The sequence below is a fragment of the Callionymus lyra genome, chromosome 17 (genome assembly GCF_982586985.1).
Source record: "Callionymus lyra chromosome 17, fCalLyr1.hap1.1, whole genome shotgun sequence".
Taxonomy (NCBI): Eukaryota; Metazoa; Chordata; class Actinopteri; order Syngnathiformes; family Callionymidae; genus Callionymus; species Callionymus lyra.
The window spans coordinates 22,472,957-22,496,529 of NC_141834.1; the positions used below are offsets into that span (position 1 = coordinate 22,472,957).

A 23,573-nucleotide genomic window follows, 5' to 3' on the forward strand; every position below is an offset into this window, starting at 1 on the left:
AAAACGCCCATAAAACTGAGTATGGATCGATGGACACTTTCTACACTAAACGGCTCCATCTTAGTGACGTTGTAAACAGAAGTTACATCATACATATATATATATATATATATATATATATATATATATATATATATATACATACATATACGTACAGGTGTATTTTCAGCAGCAGTAGAAGGATGAGACGTCTTGCTGATACCAGCGTAAATATTTCGCGAATATTTCGATTCTCATATTTTTTCATTATTTCTTTTTCCAAACTTGCAAAACGTGCTGCCAGCAGGTGTCGGCGATAGCGTTCAAACAGTAAGTAAGTAAGGAGTCAGTAGATCATCAAACACGGATGTTTCTTGAAGGAGTCAGTAGATCATCAAACACAGATGTTTCTTGAAGGAGTCAGTAGATCATCAAACACGGATGTTTCTTGAAGGAGTCAGTAGATCATCAAACACAGAGATGTTTCTTGAAGGAGTCAGTAGATCATCAAACACGGATGTTTCTTGAAGGAGTCAGTAGATCATCAAACACAGATGTTTCTTGAAGGAGTCAGTAGATCATCAAACACAGATGTTTCTTGAAGGAGTCAGTAGATCATCAAACACGGATGTTTCTTGAAGGAGTCAGTAGATCATCAAACACAGATGTTTCTTGAAGGAGTCAGTAGATCATCAAACACAGATGTTTCTTGAAGTAGTCAGTAGATCATCAAACACAGATGTTTCTTGAAGGAGTCAGTAGATCATCAAACACAGATGTTTCTTGAAGGAGTCAGTAGATCATCAAACACAGATGTTTCTTGAAGGAGTCAGTAGATCATCAAACACACATGTTTCTTGAAGGAGTCGGTAGATCATCAAACACAGATGTTTCTTGAAGGAGTCAGTAGATCATCAAACACAGATGTTTCTTGAAGGAGTCAGTAGATCATCAAACACAGATGTTTCTTGAAGGAGTCAGTAGATCATCAAACACAGATGTTTCTTGAAGGAGTCAGTAGATCATCAAACACAGATGTTTCTTGAAGGAGTCAGTAGATCATCAAACACAGATGTTTCTTGAAGGAGTCAGTAGATCATCAAACACAGATGTTTCTTGAAGGAGTCAGTAGATCATCAAACACAGATGTTTCTTGAAGGAGTCGGTAGATCATCAAACACAGATGTTTCTTGAAGGAGTCGGTAGATCATCAAACACAGATGTTTCTTGAAGGAGTCAGTAGATCATCAAACACAGATGTTTCTTGAAGGAGTCAGTAGATCATCAAACACAGATGTTTCTTGAAGGAGTCAGTAGATCATCAAACACAGATGTTTCTTGAAGGAGTCAGTAGATCATCAAACACAGATGTTTCTTGAAGGAGTCAGTAGATCATCAAACACAGATGTTTCTTAAAGGAGTCAGTAGATCATCAAACACAGATGTTTCTTGAAGGAGTCAGTAGATCATCAAACACAGATGTTTCTTGAAGGAGTCAGTAGATCATCAAACACAGATGTTTCTTGAAGGAGTCAGTAGATCATCAAACACGGATGTTTCTTGAAGGAGTCAGTAGATCATCAAACACGGATGTTTCTTAAAGGAGTCAGTAGATCATCAAACACAGATGTTTCTTGAAGGAGTCAGTAGATCATCAAACACAGATGTTTCTTGAAGGAGTCAGTAGATCATCAAACACAGATGTTTCTTGAAGGAGTCAGTAGATCATCAAACACGGATGTTTCTTAAAGGAGTCAGTAGATCATCAAACACAGATGTTTCTTGAAGGAGTCAGTAGATCATCAAACACGGATGTTTCTTAAAGGAGTCAGTAGATCATCAAACACAGATGTTTCTTGAAGGAGTCAGTAGATCATCAAGTGCAAAGAGAGAGAAGATCGTTCCAAAGCTTAGAAGCAACAGTCTGGAAGGATTTCTCTCCTCTGGTCCTGAACCGTGTTCAGGAACCATAAGTAGATTCTGATCCACAGACCTCAGGTTGCTGGTTGCAAGTATTGTTAAATAGTAGTAGAAGAAGAAGCTGTCGCGTCATTTCCTGTTAGTGTGTCGCAGCACAGTTTGATTTGAGACATACTATCTGTGGAGAATTTGCGTACTAGTTAGTACGTACACTATCCTGATGCATACTAACTTCTAGTATACTAAGAGAAGTATGCGATTTGAGACACAGCACTGGGGGGAGGAACAGGTGTCAGTACTGAACAAAAGAACGAAACAATATAATTATAAGAAATAGAAACACAGATCACCAAGGCAACCATACACAAATAAATGTAGTATTAACAAAAAAAAATGTTTCCAACTGTTGTTCAATGCTTTTCAACTAATAGAAAACTATATTTTCAAATTACATATGGGAAGTATTTTGGTTTTCCACTATTGCTGACGATTTTATTTAGTTTGTATCATGTAAACAGCAGCAAAACATCAGTATAACCAACAGTATAAATGCATATAATTATGTAAAATATAAATTATCAAGAGATTAATTATTATCCCAAATTCAGCTTATCTTTGTATGTATAGATAACATATCAGTGTGTATGTGTGGGCCTGTGTGTTCGTGTGTAAACCTGATCCTATTGTTTTAAAGACTCATCTATTGCTCGACAACATGTTTTGAAAACGACTCCCGAGCTCAGTGAAGTGTTGTATGGGAGGACGAGGGGGCGCGAGATCGGCAGGAGACCCCCATGGACATTGAAATACCTCCAATTTAATGACATTTAAATCACACGTATTGTATTCTAACTTTTAAGAAAGTTGGTATATAGTAGAATTTACATCTAGAATTTAAGATTATTTTGACAATTGTAAAGTGGGGAAGAAAATAAAAAATAAATCCATCATATTAACACCAGGTATTCCAGCAAGTCACGGTATATAATGCAATGTATTGCCCTCTCAGTGTAGCTTTATTTTTAAGATTGTTTTATCGGCACACATTTCTTTAAAGAGTTCATAGAGATATTACACTTTTATGTGCACCTAGTGTTTGACATGATTATTCATGTGAGGCTAGCACCGGGAAATTGTCGACATTCTGCACTCCCCACATTAGATTGTGGTTTCTTGCAATTGAGGTCAATTGAGACGAGTGAGACTGAAACAGCAGAAATGTCACCTAGTGCAGCTGCGAACTCGCTTGCACGACACCGATGTACCACAGCTTTATCACTCTTTATTCAGAACTTTTGTAATACAAACAAGGAAAAAACATGCTTTATTTACTTAAAGCTGGTTAAATATTTCTGGGGGTAAATGATAGTACAACATGGAAATAACAGTGTATTTACAAACATGAAATCCGCAACCTTGACATTATTACGTTCTCAAATAGTATTTTGATAGAATGGTGGTGGACCTTTAACACGTGTGTGACGAGATTATTATTCGAAGCAGGAAACCAAATAGGATGGTGGTCGTCGGTTGGCTTCCGTTTTAGGTCGAGCAAAAGAGCCGTGTGAGCGTCTACATCCCGTGTCGGCGTTTGCTCAACACAAATTCTTTCTGCAGAGTTGGAGACAAAGACGTGCTGCGGTGAGGGAAATATAAACCCTAGTAATATCCAAGATTCAGTAATACCTAATAAGAGCTTCATGTCCTCGACATTCGTCATTGAGAAATACATCTAAAGGATAAGATTCATGCTGGAATCTGAGCCATAATGATACCATATTTTGCGGATCACGACACGGGGGAAACGATACAGTTGATATAAAAAACGATACTCTCCTGCTTAATTTTGATATGGTATAGTAAAGAAATGTATTTCAATATTTAAGTGTATGGATATTTTCACCTTCGATGGTAAAAGTGACTCTGATAGTAACGGCGTCTGGGTTACATGTTTCTGGAATGTGAAGAGTAAACGACAAAACCTACTTCACGAAGCGCTTTGACAATAAAAAACAATACACACCTGGTCTAGAAAAGCACTTTAAAAATAACTATTACTCACTTGTTCTGGAGAACATCTCAACAATGAAGGCTGTCGAGATGAAGAGGTGGACGACTGCTGTGACTCTGGGGGTTTGATTCTCTTTGGAGAAAGTAAACTAACCAAAGTAAAAAAGCTAGCAGACTCGACACTACACCACGGTGCTTCTGCCGTCCAGACTGGACGTCTGGGACATGACCGAGCTTCTTCTGAGACCTTCCTGCGAAAGGTGGCAGAAGGGAAGCTTGTTGATCAACCTCCGCAGGTGCTGCCGGAACTTCTGACCGACGAACACGTACAGGAAAGGGTTAAGACAGGTGTGAAGGTACGCGAAGCTCTCCGTGACTACGAGAGCGACGTTGACGTCCTTGCTTCGTTGACAACTCGAGTACACTCCCAGCAGCTCCAGGGCTTTGAAGAACAGGGAGATGTTGTAAGGGGCCCAGCAGCAGAAGAAGACCACCACCACCGTGATGACCAATCGGATGGCTTGCTTTTTGGACGAGTGGCTGTAGAGCAACCTGTTGATGATCTGTGAGTAGCAGAAGCCCATGATGGTCAACGGCAGCAATAAACCCAAGATGTTCATTTTCAAAAGACCGAACAGTCTCCAGAAGTGATTGTTGTCGTCCACACCTGGGTAGTCCGAGTAGCAGTGTGTCTGCTTGTGTGTTTCGTTCTCGTACGTCTGCTCTTTGAGGAAAACGATGTCTGACAAAGCTGCGAAGAATCCGAACAGCCATGTGACTATCGCGGCCACTATTCCGAACATTTGCGTCCGGACTCGAGTGGCGTAGACCGCGTGCACGATAGCCAGGTACCGATCGATGCTCATGAGCGTGATGAAGAAGATCCCGCAGTAGGACACGATGCTGAAGGTGCCCAGGACCACTTTGCACATGGCGTCCCCGAACACCCATTCGTGGTGGGCCTGGTAGGCGAGGAACGGAAGCGAACAGGCCAAGAGGATGTCGGCGACCGCCAGGTTCAGAAGGCAGACGTCCGTCATGCTGCGGAGTCGCGTCCCGCAGGCGATGACCCAGATGACCATGGAGTTACCCAGAAGCCCGACCAGGAAGAAGATGGAGTAGATGGCGACAATAGCCTCACGATTGGGGGGCGCGTAGTCACATGGTCCATAGTCTCCATAGTCTCCATAGTCTCCAAAGTCTCCAAAGTCTCCAAAGTCTCCAAAGTCTCCAGGTGGACCAGTTGTGTTGAAGCTGGAACAAACAAAAACTCCTCACACCAACTCTGACACATTATTTCCACGGCTGATATCAAGACCTCTGTCTGCCCTCGCACCCACCCATCCATCCATCCATCCGTCCGTCCGTCCGTCCGTCCATCCATCCCACCTACCCACCCATCCATCCATCCATCCGTCCGTCCGTCCGTCCGTCCATCCATCCCACCTACCCACCCACCCATCCATCCATCCATCCGTCCGTCCGTCCGTCCGTCCATCCATCCCACCTACCCACCCATCCATCCATCCATCCGTCCGTCCGTCCGTCCGTCCATCCATCCCACCTACCCACCTACCCACCCATCCATCCATCCATCCGTCCGTCCGTCCATCCATCCCACCTACCCACCCATCCATCCATCCATCCATCCGTCCGTCCGTTTAGCCGTACTTCCCGTTAGATAAAAAATTATTATACACTATACGTATACGCCATAATAAATTAATGCTAAAAGATAATCAAAATATAAAGCATAAATTACTCGACTGATCTAAGAGCTTAAACGTTTGACTACACATTCACAATCAACATTCAACTCAGACTGATTTACACTGTTTCAAGACAAGCTTGGATCAGGATTAGATACGACACCAGTTATTTAAAACATCTGTTTATCTGCAAATCACACCTTAAATCGTAGATCAAAGAACGAAGCAAGACACATCCGGGAAAGGGGGGATAAAAGACGGAAACCCTCACCCGAGAACATTTGAATGATTAGAAAAGGAAACCAATTAGAATGTCTCTCAATGGGGGATCGGGACACAAGGAACTTGAAAGAACCATTTGGCCCGGAAAGGACGACCCCCTGGGCGGGAAATTTGCCTTAAATATAGCGATGTTTCTACAGATCGGGATCTTTTCCTAACGGGAAGTGACGGCGTGTTGGAGCGACCAGAACGGACTCCGTTTTAGTCCGTCCACTCATCCATCTATCTAACCATGTACCACCTGCTGAAATACAATTGATTCGATAGTTGAAGCACAATAATAAACGCGTATGAGATATAATACAAATACAAGTAATAATACCTAAGGAAAGTGAAGGATTTCGATGGTAAAAGTTCACACGATAAGGAGGATGTTGTGCGTCAGGATCGAGTGTGTGTTGTGGTTCAGTACCTGTCGAGGTCAGAGGTGAAGCCGTCGGGTGTGACCGTGTAATTCATCCTGGTGAAGTGAGTATCTGAGCCGTGGTCTCGCTGAACACAGCCGTGAAGTGAGTCACCGAGGTCAGGAAAGTTCCTCGTGTGGTGAGAAGTGTCAAAGCAGAACCAAGTGGTTAAACTAAAAGAGCAATAAATGTAATTAGTCATCTTTGTGGTCACAAGCAGAAGATAATGTAATATTATGTGACCGGATGATAATGGTCACATGACCTATAAAACAGTATCAGCACGAGTTAGGGCGGAGCAGGTTAGTCCAAGAGGAATGTTACTGCTATCTTTTCCAGATGTTGTAGGCTAAAGTACAGGCTGAAGTAAACACTCCCTCAGTCAAACTATATATCCCATCAACCACTTTGAATGAGGTGAACTGCTCTACAAGTGCTTGATGAACCATTGAAAGTTATTAAATGATACAAATAAAGGAAACAAACTTGGTTAATGGCAGCAGGAGCCAAAAGACAAACATGGCCACGTACATGAAAGGAAACGACAACCTTTGAGATTCACGTGAACGACTCTAAAACTGTGACGATCAGCAGAAGTTCATCCTAGCACGTACCTCCAGAGGTTTGCTCTACCGACCTGATAAGTTTGGGTGAAGTTGTGGTTTTTTGGGGTGAAAAGTTGAAACAGTGATCACATGAATGAGGTGAAGGCCGAGGACTCGCGACCCCTGATGATAAACGTTGAAAAATGTCGCTCTGTAAATGTCCGGTTAGGTTAAAAAAACGATGATCTCGCTATAAACCAGATGTTTCTGAAAGGAATGAACTTTCACTCACAAAATCCTGCACAGTTTTTAAAACGTATATATAAACGTAAAATATAAACGTAAAATCTTAATTAATGATCGTAGGAACCAAAACAAACTGCCATAAACTTTATTCATGTAATAAATGTAATCTTTGAATTCTGTTCCCGTTGTAATGGGCATGATTTTCTTAAATAATAAAACTGTTGGAAGTTCCCTTCAGTCAGAGAGTGTTAGATTCTTTCTCTTACCTCTTCCCACGTCGGTCTTTGAGGCTCGATGTGTTCGCTGCTGTGTTGTCACCTCTATAAGGGAATTCTTCTCGACGTGTTACAGCTGCTCTCTGGTTTCATGGTTTCCTCCGTTCACATCTTGCAACAAATTAGGTCTGTGGTTTGTCTTGCTTTTTTTTTTTTAAACGTGTCGGGGTTAGGTTAGGTAGAACTAATTGTTTTTTTTTTCCAATTAAACACAGCAACATAGCAATACGTTGGCGAAGATAACTCGTCAACGTTGATGAATAAAAATCAGATGTGATTGACGGTTTATGTTATATATTGTAACTCCACTTTTCTTGAAAATGATCAACTACAAGCTTAACTAAACATAACTAAACTATAGGAGCAATGAACGAGATTTAAATTATTCGTTTCTGGCTCCCCCCAGTGTCGGATGAGTGTAACTGCAATGTCAAATCTCTTTCATAAAGATAGATAAACAATGTATATCACGTGAACTTTTGTTAACAAAGCAAGACTAAGCAGTTTGTTAAGCAGTTCTCTGGCAGGTCTCCAAGGAAAAGTTGTGATATTGCAAAATGTTGTGTAGTGTTGCTTTAAGTCAAAAAAATAAAGATATAAAAAAGAAGAGGACATTTAGAATGAGCTTAGATTGTGTTTTTATTGAACATCATTTCTTAGATATGATATAAAAGCAATTAAAAATATTATGACAATTTTCTTTTATAGAACCAACAGTCAAAATGGCATATTTCCTTGTTACTACACTATTACAACACCAGAGGCAAGTACTAGACAATACTAAACATATATACTTGTTACTACACTATCACAACACCAGAGTCAAGTACTGGACAATACTACACATATATACTTGTTACTACACTATCACAACACCAGAGTCAAGTACTGGACAATACTACACATATATACGTGTTACTACACTATCACAACACCAGAGTCAAGTACTGGACAATACTACACATATATACTTGTTACTACACTATCACAACACCAGAGTCAAGTACCAGACAATACTACACATATATACTTGTTACTACACTATCACAACACCAGAGTCAAGTACCAGACAATACTACACATATATACTTGTTGCTACACTATCACAACACCAGAGTCAAGTACTGGACAATACTCCACATATATACTTGTTACTACACTATCACAACACCAGAGTCAAGTACTGGACAATACTCCACATATATACTTGTTACTACACTATCACTATATATCACTGTATTTCACTATATATCACTGTATTTCACTATATATCACTGTATATCACTATATATCACTGTATATCATATCCTTATGTCTCACACACACGTCGACTCAGCAATAATGATCACATTCCTTCCCTGACGTTCCTTACAGGAGCTAAAGGACGATAGTTTCGCTTGTTCTTGAGGAAAGCGAGCTTCTCCTGCTGGACTGCTGAGCTCTAAAAGAACATCTCCCTTGAGGAAGGAAGGTCTTCAGCATGACAAGAGCTCGCCTCCGAAACTTCTGTCCCACGAACACGTAGATGAAGGGGTTGAGGCAGCAGTGGGTAAAGGCGAGGGTCTCGGTCACCACGATGGACATCCAGGTTTGATGTTGTGAGTCGCAGGTCTCCTCCAGGTATTCAATGTTGTAGAGGAACAGAAAGACCAGGCAGACGTTGTAAGGCAGCCACAGAACGAAGAAGGTGACCACGACGGAGATGATGAGCTTGACCACACGAAGCTTCTTGGCGCTCTTCATCTTCACCAGCACGGGCACGATCCTGGTGTAGCAGAAGACCATCACCAGCAGGGGGAGCAGTAGACCTAAGATGTTGGACGTGAGGAGGTCGTATTGCTCCCAGGCCTCGTCCTTGGGGCTGAAGCTACACTCTGTGTCGTCGACCTTTGAGAAGACGAAGGTCGGGAGGGAGACGCACACGCTCAGAAGCCACACCATCAACGCGATGGCCACGCCCACGTTCTTCGTGCGGTGGCTCGCCACCCTGCGCCCGTGCATGATGAGCGCGTAGCGGTCCATCGTCATGATCACCATGAAGAAGATGCTGCTGAAGAAGCCGGTCCGGCAGGCGCCGCCCACCAAGTGACACATGGCGTCTCCGAAAACCCAGCGTCCGACCATTTCGAAGTGAGCGTAGAGGGGCAGCGTGAGGATGAAGAGCATGTCGGCGAGCGCCAGGTTGAAGACGCAAATGTCCGCCATGGTGGCTTGATTCCGGAACATCAAGGTCACGCTCATCACCAGGCCGTTGCCTTCAAGAGAACACGCCGGTGAGAAGACTGGACGGAGGAACCGTCTCGGCGATGACGCTTACCCAGGATCCCGACGACGAACACCAGGCTGTAGATCACAGGGATGAACACGTGGCTGATATTCTCCACACCTGCCGTCTGACAGGTAACGTAATCGTCCAGGTAACCATCATAATAGATGGAGCTCGTGTTTTCTCCGTATTCTCCTGCAAAAAAAAAACATCAACAGTCTAGCACCGATGGTTTCAAACTAAGCTTAATGAAATCTTTCCATCGTAATAAGATTGTTTAAAAGCAAAGAACATTAATCACTATAGGATTCTGTCTGCATTCAAACACCTCATTGTGTTACAGCAAAGCACTTCCAGTAGTTATCAGACAACAATTCTACATTCTTGTCGACCCACTTATATTAAACTATAGCGGACATAATAATATATTGAACAGAACTTAATTTTCTGTATTTTTCGAACTATAAAGCTTGAAATCCCTTAGATTTCTCAAAAATATACTGTGTATTATATATGAATTAAAGTTCATCGAATGTGAAAACCCTCCTGACTTATTCACATGTTGTAAACTTTGAAGTCTTCAACATGCAGTAGTTCATTCATCATGACGTGGATCTGTTTTGAAGTTAATACTTAATAAAGTTCTCGTCTGAAATCAAATGAGATCACGGTTTAAATTAAACATGGTGACATCACTCTGGCGCAGGTGTCTCTAGAAGATCTACATCAGTGAAGAACATGTTAATAAACTAAATATATATTTATGTAAACATGGTGACATCACTCTGGCGCAGGTGTCTCTAGAAGATCTACATCAGTGAAGAACATGTTAATAAACTAAATATATATTTATGTAAACATGGTGACATCACTCTGGTGCAGGTGTCTCTAGAAGATCTACATCAGTGAAGAACATGTTAATAAACTAAATATATATTTATGTAAACATGATGACATCACTCTGGCGCAGGTGTCTCTAGAAGATCTACATCAGTGAAGAACATGTTAATAAACTAAATATATATTTATGTAAACATGGTGACATCACTCTGGTGCAGGTGTCTCTAGAAGATCTACATCAGTGAAGAACATGTTAATAAACTAAATATATATTTATGTAAACATGGTGACATCACTCTGGCGCAGGTGTCTCTAGAAGATCTACATCAGTGAAGAACATGTTAATAAATAAATATATATTTATGTAAACATGGTGACATCACTCTGGTGCAGGTGTCTCTAGAAGATCTACATCAGTGAAGAACATGTTAATAAACTAAATATATATTTATGTAAACATGGTGACATCACTCTGGTGCAGGTGTCTCTAGAAGATCTACATCAGTGAAGAACATGTTAATAAACTAAATATATATTTATGTAAACATGGTGACATCACTCTGGTGCAGGTGTCTCTAGAAGATCTACATCAGTGAAGAACATGTTAATAAACTAAATATATATTTATGTAAACATGGTGACATCACTCTGGTGCAGGTGTCTCTAGAAGATCTACATCAGTGAAGAACATGTTAATAAACTAAATATATATTTATGTAAACATGGTGACATCACTCTGGCGCAGGTGTCTCTAGAAGATCTACATCAGTGAAGAACATGTTAATAAACTAAATATATATTTATGTAAACATGGTGACATCACTCTGGCGCAGGTGTCTCTAGAAGATCTACATCAGTGAAGAACATGTTAATAAACTAAATATATATTTATGTAAACATGGTGACATCACTCTGGTGCAGGTGTCTCTAGAAGATCTACATCAGTGAAGAACATGTTAATAAACTAAATATATATTTATGTAAACATGGTGACATCACTCTGGTGCAGGTGTCTCTAGAAGATCTACATCAGTGAAGAACATGTTAATAAACTAAATATATATTTATGTAAACATGGTGACATCACTCTGGCGCAGGTGTCTCTAGAAGATCTACATCAGTGAAGAACATGTTAATAAATAAATATATATTTATGTAAACATGGTGACATCACTCTGGTGCAGGTGTCTCTAGAAGATCTACATCAGTGAAGAACATGTTAATAAATAAATATATATTTATGTAAACATGGTGACATCACTCTGGCGCAGGTGTCTCTAGAAGATCTACATCAGTGAAGAACATGTTAATAAACTAAATATATATTTATGTAAACATGGTGACATCACTCTGGTGCAGGTGTCTCTAGAAGATCTACATCAGTGAAGAACATGTTAATAAACTAAATATATATTTATGTAAACATGATGACATCACTCTGGCGCAGGTGTCTCTAGAAGATCTACATCAGTGAAGAACATGTTAATAAACTAAATATATATTTATGTAAACATGGTGACATCACTCTGGTGCAGGTGTCTCTAGAAGATCTACATCAGTGAAGAACATGTTAATAAACTAAATATATATTTATGTAAACATGGTGACATCACTCTGGCGCAGGTGTCTCTAGAAGATCTACATCAGTGAAGAACATGTTAATAAATAAATATATATTTATGTAAACATGGTGACATCACTCTGGTGCAGGTGTCTCTAGAAGATCTACATCAGTGAAGAACATGTTAATAAACTAAATATATATTTATGTAAACATGGTGACATCACTCTGGTGCAGGTGTCTCTAGAAGATCTACATCAGTGAAGAACATGTTAATAAACTAAATATATATTTATGTAAACATGGTGACATCACTCTGGTGCAGGTGTCTCTAGAAGATCTACATCAGTGAAGAACATGTTAATAAATAAATATATATTTATGTAAACATGGTAAGAGTTACATCTGCCTTTAGGTGTTTTTCTAATGTGTACATTAAGCAGCAAACCTTATTTTTCTTATTCGTTTTTAATTTATAAAACGGGAGTTTAAAATTTACGTGAGTCCTTCAATGCAACCTGTGTTTTTGTGACCAATCAGAGCAGAGTGGGCGTGGTTGCTTGGATGAGACTTCAGCTAAAATAGCGAATTTTAAGTGGGCGGAGCTTAAGCGTATTTTCTAATGTAAATATCTTTATTAAATAAGAGTTTTGTGCAAAAAGAAACTGATGGTCCTAGAATGAATTCTTGTTTTACTGACTCACCTGGAACTGATGGAACATGATGCTCAAAAATCTGTCAACACGTTGGTAAACTACAAAGCTGCACCACAAGTCACAGTAGTATTACTACGCGAGGCACTGTAGTAATGCAGTACACCTCACAGAGAAATACTACAGTGACTCGCGATGAAAGACTACGAAGCAACACTATATTTTATAATGTACATATGTTGAAGTTCCTGTATAATTAAATTGCTTTAAATGTTACTTGTTGTATTGTTTAACAATCATTTTAGTTCAAAAAAGTTTGTGAGTCGCTGTTAAAAGTCTCGCAACTTTATTGTTCATGTATAATTGTTGAGGATTCTAGTGCCGAGCATAAGTACATAGTGGTACTAGAAGGACCCCTGCTGGTGATTAACGGTATGGTAACTTTTTTGTCTAAGACCATGAAGGTACTTTTACCCATTTGAACTGAAGTCGTCGGTTCTTCTTTGAAAGGCAGAATCTTCGAAGCTGAAATACACACAAAAGTAGTTTGTCAGATATTAAAGCTGAAGGTTTGTAATAATAATAATCATTTATTTTGTTTATTAAACTTCCAAACCACACAAGGAGAACATACAGATTATAGAACAACAAAGACAGCCATAAGTAAGAGTTTAAAAAATTTAGAGAGGTACAAAAGTAAAAGGTTTTTAAAGAGAATTGAATGGGAAACTATAAAACAAGAATATCAGTTGTTTTAAAAGGTGTGTTTAAATATTGTTCGTCGACAAATCATACGTAAATGTCTTGATTTACATGAAATATTTCCTCACTCTTGCGACTTCTTAGAGGAAGCAGATTATCGCACGTCGCACGCCAGTTAATCTGCGACTTGTGAAGCGTTTGACAAATCTTTGCATCTTGTGCTCGACGTCTTGTAACAACTTGTGTTTTTAAGATCATTAGATATGTTATCTGAACGTTTCCCACTTCGATGGTTCTTGTTTATTTTACTGCAGTTAATTTTTTTAGTGCATAAATAAACTACGCTCTTGTTTTATTTGAGATATGTGTCACTGACGGAGAAGACTGTTTAGTCAGTTTGAAAAATATAAAAAATAAGCAAGTTATAGTATGAGAATACATTTGCCTATTGGTTAAACATTTAGAACATATATATACATATAACCATTTATTTATATACATATAATGAATTGGATCATTTAAAATGTAAACATATATTTTATGAAATGTATTTATCTTTCATAGTGTCATAGTAATATATGATCATTTGCTGATGAAAATACAATTAAACTGTGTAAACAAAAAAAAAAATCCCTTGAAAAAAATAAACGATTTTACTTTTTCGAATTGTCAAATTATTTAAATAATACTATAAAAGAACACAAGCAAAGACAAAATAATAGCTCACCTGCCAATCACAGAAAATATTTTCACAGTGTATATATACAGTATATATACACATGTTTTTCTAAGTGTGTGCATACGTATATATATATATATATATATATATATATATATATATATATATATATATATATATATATATGTATATATATATATATATATATATATGTATATATATATATATATATATACATATATATATATATATATATATACATATATATATATATATATATATATATACATATATATATACATATATATATATATACATATATATATATATATATATATATATATACATATATATATATATATATATATACATATATATATATATATATATATACATATATATATATATATATATATATATATATATATATATATAAATACGCACTCTATATGCGTTTGTTTCCAAACAACCATTTAACTGTGACATAAACAATTATAAAATGCACAAAATATTTGCAAGTAATACATGGTATAATTACCTTGAACGTGAGTTTGTGTCAAATATTGCAAGATGTTCTGATGTCTGAGAAACTCTGATATGATGAGTCAAATAAAAAAGAGAAGTGAGATGTTATTTCCTGTGAAAGGACGATCATGTCACCGATACGACCAAACACCTGACACGGCATCACCCCAACATATATATACAGTATTTTAGACATTTGTGTGTATTTGTCGCTCTTATTTTCAGGCAACACTAGAAGTGTCGGGGAAGGAAAATGGATGAAATGATCTGTAAATGATGTTTAACGTCGTGGATGATAAGAGTGAAGCGATACCAACACAAAAAACAAAATTATATCAAAATAATAATATTTCAATAATACATTTGACTGTTTAAGTGTCAACAGAAGGGGATACCTTTCCAGGGTGTCCCGTGCTTCACTGTAATACATGTTAGAATCATTAAAATCCTGATTAATAATAATACGAATTATTATTTGACTATGAATTAATACATGATCATCATCATGTTATTATGATCCTGCAGCGACACCTAGTGGCCGAAACTAGACTCTACATGGACGACGACCTGTAAACATGTCCTGGCCAACAGAAAAATTCACTTTTCAAAAGAAATAAATAAATATTCTCTCTCATGTTTGAAGAAACTTCATGTTTGTTTCCACCTGTGACGAACCTGCCGGACATTAACGCAACTGTTTCACTTCAGGTGCGTCGCTGTCGTGTTGTGTTCAGGGACCTTCCCCTGCTCTCCAGCTGACGCTCATTGAATTCCCACTGAGGATGATTGGCGTGGGATCTGCTGACGGAGGCGGGATGAGGAGAAACACGCAGCCGTGGAAAGTTCCACACATACGCGAAGAACCGGAAAGTAAAAGTCCGCATCACAATAAAAGCACAAGCGTCGACTACAGTTATCTTTACAATAACGCACAAGTGTTAACTTGGATTATCTATATTTGAAAAAATGCATTTCAAATGAACTGCAAATACTTACATTTTATTTAATGTCTCCGTTTTGCTGTCTATTTTAATATGCTTTTAATTTGTTTCGCCGCTGCGCCAGCACCGGAAGCTGGCGTCTGCGCAGACTCTAGCTCGACACCAGGTGAAACCGAGGCGAACCCGCGCGCGGACACGAAGATTACAGCAAGTGGATCTGACAAGTGACCCGCTTCAGCAGCATGGTACGACTCGAACCCGGTCCAGTGCGCGACCCTGTCGCGGGGATATGTGGGGCTTTTATTTTGAACGTCCGGCTCTGACGCTCACTTGTTGCACCTTCACGTCACTCTGCTGCTCCTCCAACATCCTCAGGTGAATGTGTTGCTCTGCAGGTGCTGCCGACATGGATGAGGTTCACCAGAAGATCTGAGCCATGAGCGACTTCACGTCTCTGGGGTGAGTTCATGCTGTTCAGCGTCTTTGATTCATCTTCTGACACAAGTTCACTTCAAATCCACATCTTCACTCCTGCCATGTATGACCAATAATTCCTGTTAGTGAGAGACTAACATTGAGGAGCTCTGTCATTCAAATGGCACTCAAACAGAGCAACTCTGACCCAGGAACGTTATTATTTGAGACACGAGAAATTAAGAAAAACAAAATCTACTTTTGGTCTTTTACGAGTGATTTAACAACACACTGTTATCTGCTTGTATTCCATTTGATTATTCCATATGTGATCATGTGTGTTTCCATCTTTTTCCCTTTACAAGAACTCGAAATTTCTGTGTAAAAAAAATACAATTTTTTTAAACTTTATATAGTGTAACATGTATATTATTACATGTATATTCTTAAATGAAGTACAAATAGTTTTACAAATCAGCTTCTGTATTTCCTTAAAATCTGTTTTTGTAGCTAGAAAAACAATAAACAATGAAAGCTTTATTAAAAAAAAGAGCCGTGTCGAACGTTTATCTTTTAATTTGTATTTGAACATATTTTGTCAGTAGAAGTGGCGGCAAAAACTGTCTGAGTCGGTGTTAAATACTGCACCGGTTTGAGAGAAAAGGTTCTAGTGCTGGTTCTGGTCGACACATGAAGACTTTTCTTTGTGTTTCCCATATTTCAACGAGTGGATCGACTCCGAGAGTGAAAGTGTGTCTTTGTGTAGAGAGTGAAGTGTGTCTTTGTGTGTTTGTTGACATGAAATCTTGTCACTTCACGATGACTCTTCTTGATCTTCTCACGTCCAGTTCTGGTCAAGGTTTCTGCTTCGCAACGTCTCATTTTAAAAAGGATTGGAGTCCTCGATCTGTTTTAAAGTTTTAAACAGATGTTTTTCCAAAATCCAACATCAGTACTTGTACCTCGAGTAGAAGTACTTTCAATCCCAGACCCTCTCAAGAGCCTCTAGACTCGCTCACAAGAAGCTCTTTTATGCCGGCGCTGTTTGACATTTCCATCTGTGTATAAAGCACCATGACGACGATTGTCTCAGGTCCTGGTCCGGGTCGCCCGCTGAGAGCCGGACCTTAAAGCCAGGACCACGAGACGATGATGAAGGTTTGATTCCTCACTCGTTGTTTGCTGGTCTGGCTCGGTGACCCGGCTCGTGTTTACGGTCTCCGTACTGTTAATGAGTTGTTTTCCTTCCACATGTCTGGGCTCGGCTTTTGTTGAGACGTGGAAGATCCGTTTCTCGGGGTCTGTGGTCTCGTCTCCCACATCTATCAGGGAGCGGCGCTGAATTAAAGAGAGAAATCCTGCTATCGACCACATTCCTGCTGGTTTTAATTGTCTCCCGGACTTGTTAAGAGTTTAACGGACCTCCTCAGTCTGTGCTGACGTAGACGTTTCTTGAACTGTGTCACAGTCTCTCAGGAAGTGGCAGATCTGAGGGAAAAGTGCAGGAAAGACTCGGAAATCACTGTTTATCTCAGTCACGCGCCCGGAGATAATTGTTGCTCTCGGAATTTCCGAAAACCTCCGGGGAAAGTTGGAGAGTCTGATGTTTTGACTCGTCCCTAAATTTATACGGATGGTTCCGAGCCCGGCTGATGGAATCTAGACCACGAGCCTTCATGAGGTATAAATATAAGCGTAAGATGATATCGGCCGCAGGGAGGATCCCTGGCATGCGTACAGTATCCGCTAGTATCTGTATTCATGGAACACACTGTTTAAAATAGAGAGGGTGTGGAGGCGGGAGGTTTGGAGCTCGTTCCGGGACCTTCCTGATTCTGTCCCGAGGTTCAGGGACATTGTTTCACTGACGCTGACTTCTGTTCAGTGCTTTACAACTTGTTAGGAGACTTTTCGTTGTCTCTTTTGATGACATTGCTGTGATGGAGTCATTCAAACGCGAGGACAAAACGTTCTGCGACAGTTTCAAATCAAATCTCTCTCGAACAATGTAGGCGTAGACGACACTTTCCTATCACGACCCAACGATAACGAATCACTAATGAGTCAAAGTCACAAAGTATTTTCAGAACATTTTTAGAGGACACGGAACGTCAGCGACACCTTGTGGTTGCTTCACTTTCTTTTGGTTGAATAAATAGAACTAAAAGTTAAAATATGTCCAAACATCAGCTTTAAGAGCTGCAGGAATCCACTGTATCCTCTTGTCCTCAGTCATCACCAGGACATAATTCTTCCTCAGTCGTAATAACTTCTGCCGTCTCAAGGCTTATTAATAAACACAATGTTGTGAATATTTGCATGTTAATTATTAATAAATATTATTTTATTTTACACACACTCTATTGAAATATTACCATAAAACTATGTTGAAAAAATATAATATATATATATTTATAAAAGATATATATTTATAAAATTTTCTTTTTTTTTTAAAGCCCCCGGAAGAAAAAATGTAAAAAACAAATAAAAGGAAACTGTATATTTTATTCATTTAGTTTTTTATAAATAGACAATCAATACAGTGCTGTTCAATAACGATACAGTTACGTGAAAATTTTTTTTATTTGTACCGGTGTATTTATTTATTTATTTCTTTCTTTCCTCACACTTCTACTCAGTGGAAACGATTGAATATTTTCTACAGCATGAATGGGAAAGATAGTGATCAATAAAGTATTACCTTACCTTAGTAGAGCACAGACCACGTGTAGAGAAGTGACAGAAATTGTGTTAATCTTTAATTATTTGAGGAGAAAAACAACTTTTTTTCCTTTAACAACACAACGTGACCCAAAGAAAAACAAAACAAACCAGGCGTATATCCTTCTGGCAGATCTGAGAACCTGCCGGTGCGTTCAAGTGCGTTCAAGTGCGTTCAAGTGCGTTTCCTGAGGCGTGTTTGAACGACTTATGTTGATTGAATTCCTCACATTTAGTTCAAAATAAAGGTTATTGATTATTGAACATAAAGAAAGCGATAAGAAGTTTCGTCTTGATGGTCACAGTCGTAGAGTTAAGAAGGTTCACTTGAGTCCAGGATAAATGTTCTGCTCATGGAAGTGTTTGCAGCTTGAAAAACACAGATAATAATTTAAATGAAGATGTGAATCACAGTTTAAAGTCTTCTCAGAGAAGAATTCATGGTTATGTTGTTGATATTTATCCATTGAGTCAGAGTTTTCTATCCATCTCCCTCATGTTTGATAGTTGCTATGCTTCCTATTCTCTTTCCTAGTTTCCTTCCATGTTTATTTTTCCCTTTTCCTCTTGTTTCCTTGTTTCCTAGTTTCCTTCTTTATTTTTCTTTACTTCCTAGTTTTAGGGCTTGTTTCCTTATTTCCTTAATTTTTCTTGGTTTAATTTTCAATTTACTTGCTTCTTTTTTTTGTTCTCTTGTTTCAAAGTTTCCTTCTTTCTGTCCTAGTGTCAGTACTTAGTTCCTAGTTCCATTTCTGCTTCCTTGTTTCAGATCTTGTCTCCATTTTTCCAAGTTTCTTCATCTTTTGCTTTTTTCCCTCTGTGTTCCCTAGTTTCCTAATCTGTTTTTAGTTTCTTTCCTTGTTATCCTTTTTAGTATCCTATCTTTTTTCCTAGTTTCCTTCTTTATTTCATTGCTTCCTAGTTTTAGGGCTTGTTTCTTTGTTCCCTTTTCCATTTCCTTATCTCCTTTCTTATTTCCTTCATTTTCCTTGGCTTTTCAATTTTCTTGCTTCTTTTTTCTTTTCTTGTTTCAAAGTTTCCTAGTGTCCTAGTTTCAGTGATCATTTCCTAGTTTAATTTTAATTTTCCAATCTTGTCTCCTTTTTTCCTAGTTTCTTCATCTTTTCCTTGTTTCCTTCCCTGTTCCCTAGTTTCCTAGTCTGTTTCTTTTTAGTTTCTTTCCTTGTTTCCTTTTTAGTATCCTATCTTTTTTCCTAGTTTTTTCATCTTTTCCTTGTTTCCTTCCCTGTTCCCTAGTTTCATAGTCTTTTTTATTTAGTTTCTTTCCTTGTTTCCCTTTTAGTATACTATCTTTTTTCCTAGTTTCTTCATCTTTTGCTTGTTTCCTTCCCTGTTCCCTAGTTTCCTAGTCTGTTTCTTTTTAGTTTCTTTCCTTGTTTCCTTTTTAGTATACTATCTTTTTTCCTAGTTTTTTCATCTTTTCCTTGTTTCCTTCCCTGTTCCCTAGTTTCCTAGTCTGTTTCTTTTTAGTTTCTTTCCTTGTTTCCTTTTTAGTATCCTATCTTTTTTCCTAGTTTTTTCATCTTTTCCTTGTTTCCTTCCCTGTTCCCTAGTTTCATAGTCTTTTTTATTTAGTTTCTTTCCTTGTTTCCCTTTTAGTTTCCTATCTTTTTTCCTAGTTTCCTTCTTTATTTCATTGCTTCCTAGTTTCAGGGCTTGTTTCTTTGTTCCCTTTTCCATTTCTTATATTCCTTATTTCCTTTCTTAGTTCCTTCATTTTCCTTGGCTTTTCAATTTTCTTGATTCTTTTTTCCTTTCTTGTTTCAAAGTTTCCTAGTTTCCTAGTTTCAGTGATCATTTCCTAGTTTGATTTTAATTTTCCAATCTTGTCTCCTTTTTTCCTAGTTTCTTCATCTTTTCCTTGTTTCCTCCCCTGTTCCCTAGTTTCCTAGTCTGTTTCTTTTTAGTTTCTTTCCTTGTTTCCTTTTTAGTATCCTATCTTTTTTCCTAGTTTTTTCATCTTTTGCTTGTTTCCCTCTGTGTTCCCTAATCTGTTTTTAGTTTCTTTCCTTGTTTCCTTTTTAGTATACTATCTTTTTTCCTAGTTTCTTCATCTTTTCCTTGTTTCCTTCCCTGTTCCCTAGTTTCCTAGTCTTTTTTATTTAGTTTCTTTCCTTGTTTCCCTTTTAGAATCCTATCTTTTTTCCTAGTTTCCTAGCTTCCTTTTTTTGTTCACCTGTTTCCTATCCCATTGTGTCATCTCCTAGTGTCCTGAACAACTTGTAGTGTTGTGTAGATAATAATTGTGCTCACACACATAAGTATTGTTGTGTTGTTGATGGTGTCGTCACAGCACTGCTGTGTTGTGCAGCTCAGGGTTTTATTTCCAGTGCAGCTGCTGCAGACGTTTATTTGTGGACGCGGCTGTCAGGCGGGTCTGTGGTCTGCGGGTGAGTCCGGAGCAGGAGTCGCACCAACAACTGATGTGTGTTGACGAAGGTGTCGCTCCTTGATTCAATAATTCCTGAGACTGAAGCACTGAACGGTTGATAAGAGTCTGTTTGATCGAGTCACGGCTGACATTCCTCAACTTTCTCTGGACCTTCTTGTGATGTTGGAGATAAAGACACGGTTGACGCCTCGAGTGCTTGTTTTGAGTTTAAGTCGTTACATCATCTCGAGAACAAACGTTAATGACGAACTGAACGACGTCAGTTTCTCGACCCGACCTGACGGTGTCTTCACCGCCGTGTGGATTTCTTTCTTGTGGTACGAGTGTCTGTCACACGAGAGGAAGTTCCTCTGCTTCTGAGACGAGTCGTCCGTGAAACAGATACTTGTCGGTCCAGGTCCTCGAACACCTCAGACTCCACAAGACAGGAGGCTCCAGATTGTTGATCATTTGTTTTCATAGCAACAGTACAAGTCTGCTGGAGACCTCGGCTCCTGCAAACATCTGCTGTCACTCGCTTAAAGAAACAGTGTCTTTGTAACGAAAACTGCATTAGATTTTTGTCTATTAAACGTGTAAATGAATCATGTTCTGTAGAGCCAAGGTCATCGTTTGAATAATGGAATCGAATAATATTCATTAAACTAAATGTTTGTGATTTTCCCAATGACCTGATGAAAGTGTGTTCTTTGAAACATGTCACCCAAATTTAACACTTTCAATCATTTGTGTTTCGTAAGATGATCCGCATTTATCAGGCGGCATCACCGCACTAATGACTACATTTAAAATGTTTATATTCTGTTCAAGATGAGAAGATTTGAACTAGTTTGAACCAGTCGTGGACGACGTCCGTGTTGAGTCTTCAGACGTCAAAGCATCCGTCGATCAAATCTAAAAGAGTAAATCAGGCGAGGAGTCGAACTCCATCATACGAGGCTCCTTCATTCTTGAGTCATAGGTCATAGGTCGTCTGTGTATTTACCAAACTGTGTGTAAGTGGAAGTATGAGTGTAATATTATGTGTTTGTCCTCCTTCACCAAACAATATCTTTCCTTCAACATTAGTTTGACTCTGATGAGACGTTTTCGTTCTTATCTTATCTTGAACACGGACATCTTGATACGTCAAGATTGTATTATATCTTGATACGTCGACCACATGAAGATAAACCTGCTTTGATTTTGAATGGAAGGTGTTTGTGTTACTGTGAGGAACGTCCTCCCTTCACTCGTGAACAAGACCAGATACTGGCTCATTGAAGGGTGTGGATGGATGAACACTGGTGTGATAATACACACTCTTGACTCTGGTGTTGTGATAGTGTAGTAACAAGTATATATGTGTAGTATTGTCCAGTACTTGACTCTGGTGTTGTGATAGTGTAGTAACAAGTATATATGTGTAGTATTGTCCAGTACTTGACTCTGGTGTTGTGATAGTGTAGTAACAAGTATATATGTGTAGTATTGTCCAGTACTTGACTCTGGTGTTGTGATAGTGTAGTAACAAGTATATATGTGAAGTATTGTCCAGTACTTGACTCTGGTGTTGTGATAGTGTAGTAACAAGTATATATGTGTAGTATTGTCCAGTACTTGATTCTGGTGTTGTGATAGTGTAGTAACAAGTATATATGTGAAGTATTGTCCAGTACTTGACTCTGGTGTTGTGATAGTGTAGTAACAAGTATATATGTGAAGTATTGTCCAGTACTTGACTCTGGTGTTGTGATAGGGTAGTAAAAAGAATATATGTGTACTGTATCCTCCTGTCCTCAGTCATCTCTGGGATCTCGCAGGATGTCATTCTTCCTTTAGCTGTGGACGGGTTTAGTTGCAAAGAAAAAATTAAATATTTGCATGTTAATTGAATTGTAATTTAGAAAATCTAATCATTTATTTTATGTTAAATGTATAAAATACAAATGTTTATTAAAATCAATATAATGAAGTTAAAGTATCATGAAAACAACAATATATCACTGCATGTAAACTTGCTCCACTGCTGCTCTTGGCTGGTTGTGTCTGGTCTGAACGAGACTCTGACCTTCTCACCATCTCCTGCCTTCACACATCGTCGCTCGACTTCCTCGACCTCCTCCGTTCCTCTGTGTCTTCATTCAACCTCCAGCTGCTCCTTCACTGAGCTCCACACTCTGCAGTCGAGTGGTGTAAATATAGGTTTCCATGGAGACGCCATGGTACCCAGGGATATGCTGGCAGGACAACAGTGTGTGTCACTGTGTGTGTGTTTGTGTGTGTGTCACTGTGTGTGTGTGTCACTGTGTGTGTGTGTGTGTGTGTGTGTGTGTGTGTGTGTGTGTGTGTCACTGTGTGTGTGTGTGTGTGTGTGTGTGTGTGTGTGTGTCACTGTGTGTGTGTGTGTCACTGTGTGTGTGTGTGTGAGTGTGTGTCACTGTGTGTGTGTGTGTGTGTGTGTGGTCCAGGGTCCACGGCCAAGAAGGAAGAAAGAGCAGTCATAGAG

General features: G+C 38.8%; 3 protein-coding genes across 9 annotated transcripts in view; 1 reads left to right on the forward strand and 2 right to left on the reverse strand.

Annotated features, from left to right (window-relative positions):
• Positions 1-3,246: 3,246 nt before the first annotated feature.
• On the reverse strand, positions 3,247-7,426 carry LOC148063035 (C-C chemokine receptor type 3-like). Its single transcript, XM_087812642.1, has 3 exons — positions 7,362-7,426; positions 6,313-6,477; positions 3,247-5,163 (listed from the first exon to the last, which is right to left on the reverse strand). Exons 2-3 carry the CDS (start codon positions 6,357-6,359, stop codon positions 4,092-4,094), a joined length of 1,119 nt encoding a protein of 372 aa, XP_087668768.1. The 5' UTR covers positions 6,360-6,477; positions 7,362-7,426; the 3' UTR covers positions 3,247-4,091.
• Positions 7,427-7,998: 572 nt separating this feature from the next.
• Positions 7,999-18,690, reverse strand: LOC148063036 (C-C chemokine receptor type 1-like). 2 transcript variants are annotated; one of them, XM_087812120.1, is made up of 5 exons: positions 18,658-18,690; positions 14,610-14,663; positions 13,165-13,215; positions 9,688-9,831; positions 7,999-9,625 (listed from the first exon to the last, which is right to left on the reverse strand). In XM_087812120.1, the coding sequence occupies exons 3-5, from the start codon at positions 13,166-13,168 to the stop codon at positions 8,748-8,750; spliced, it is 1,026 nt and encodes a 341-aa protein (XP_087668246.1). In that variant the 5' UTR covers positions 13,169-13,215; positions 14,610-14,663; positions 18,658-18,690; the 3' UTR covers positions 7,999-8,747. The 2 variants fall into 2 exon arrangements, with proteins under 2 accessions (XP_087668246.1, XP_087668247.1); XM_087812121.1 differs by lacking the exon at positions 18,658-18,690 and having other exon boundaries at positions 14,610-14,978.
• The window catches only part of cobl (cordon-bleu WH2 repeat protein), a 79,598-nt gene continuing 71,700 nt past the window's right edge, over positions 15,676-23,573 (forward strand). For 4 of the 6 annotated variants that reach the window (XM_087812102.1, XM_087812107.1, XM_087812106.1 and 1 more), the window contains exons 1-2: positions 15,676-15,782; positions 15,933-15,996. In XM_087812102.1, coding sequence (XP_087668228.1) covers positions 15,974-15,996 — 23 coding nt within the window. In that variant the 5' untranslated portion in view covers positions 15,676-15,782; positions 15,933-15,973. Of the gene's footprint in view, positions 15,783-15,888; positions 16,001-23,573 lie in introns of those variants that run through there. The other 2 variants (XM_087812105.1, XM_087812103.1) reach the window with 2 other exon arrangements.

What these genes read in the sequence shown, in the direction of transcription:
- LOC148063035 (XM_087812642.1), bottom strand. Translation starts at nt 6,359, where the DNA reads ATGAATTACACGGTCACACCCGACGGCTTCACCTCTGACCTCGACAG. An exon ending in TTCACCTCTGACCTCGACAG is followed by an intron (nt 5,164 to 6,312) that starts GTACTGAACCAC and finishes TGTTTGTTCCAG; the next exon opens with CTTCAACACAACTGGTCCAC.
- LOC148063036 (XM_087812120.1), bottom strand. An exon ending in GTTCGTCGTCGGGATCCTGG is followed by an intron (nt 9,626 to 9,687) that starts GTAAGCGTCATC and finishes GTTCTCTTGAAG; the next exon opens with GCAACGGCCTGGTGATGAGC.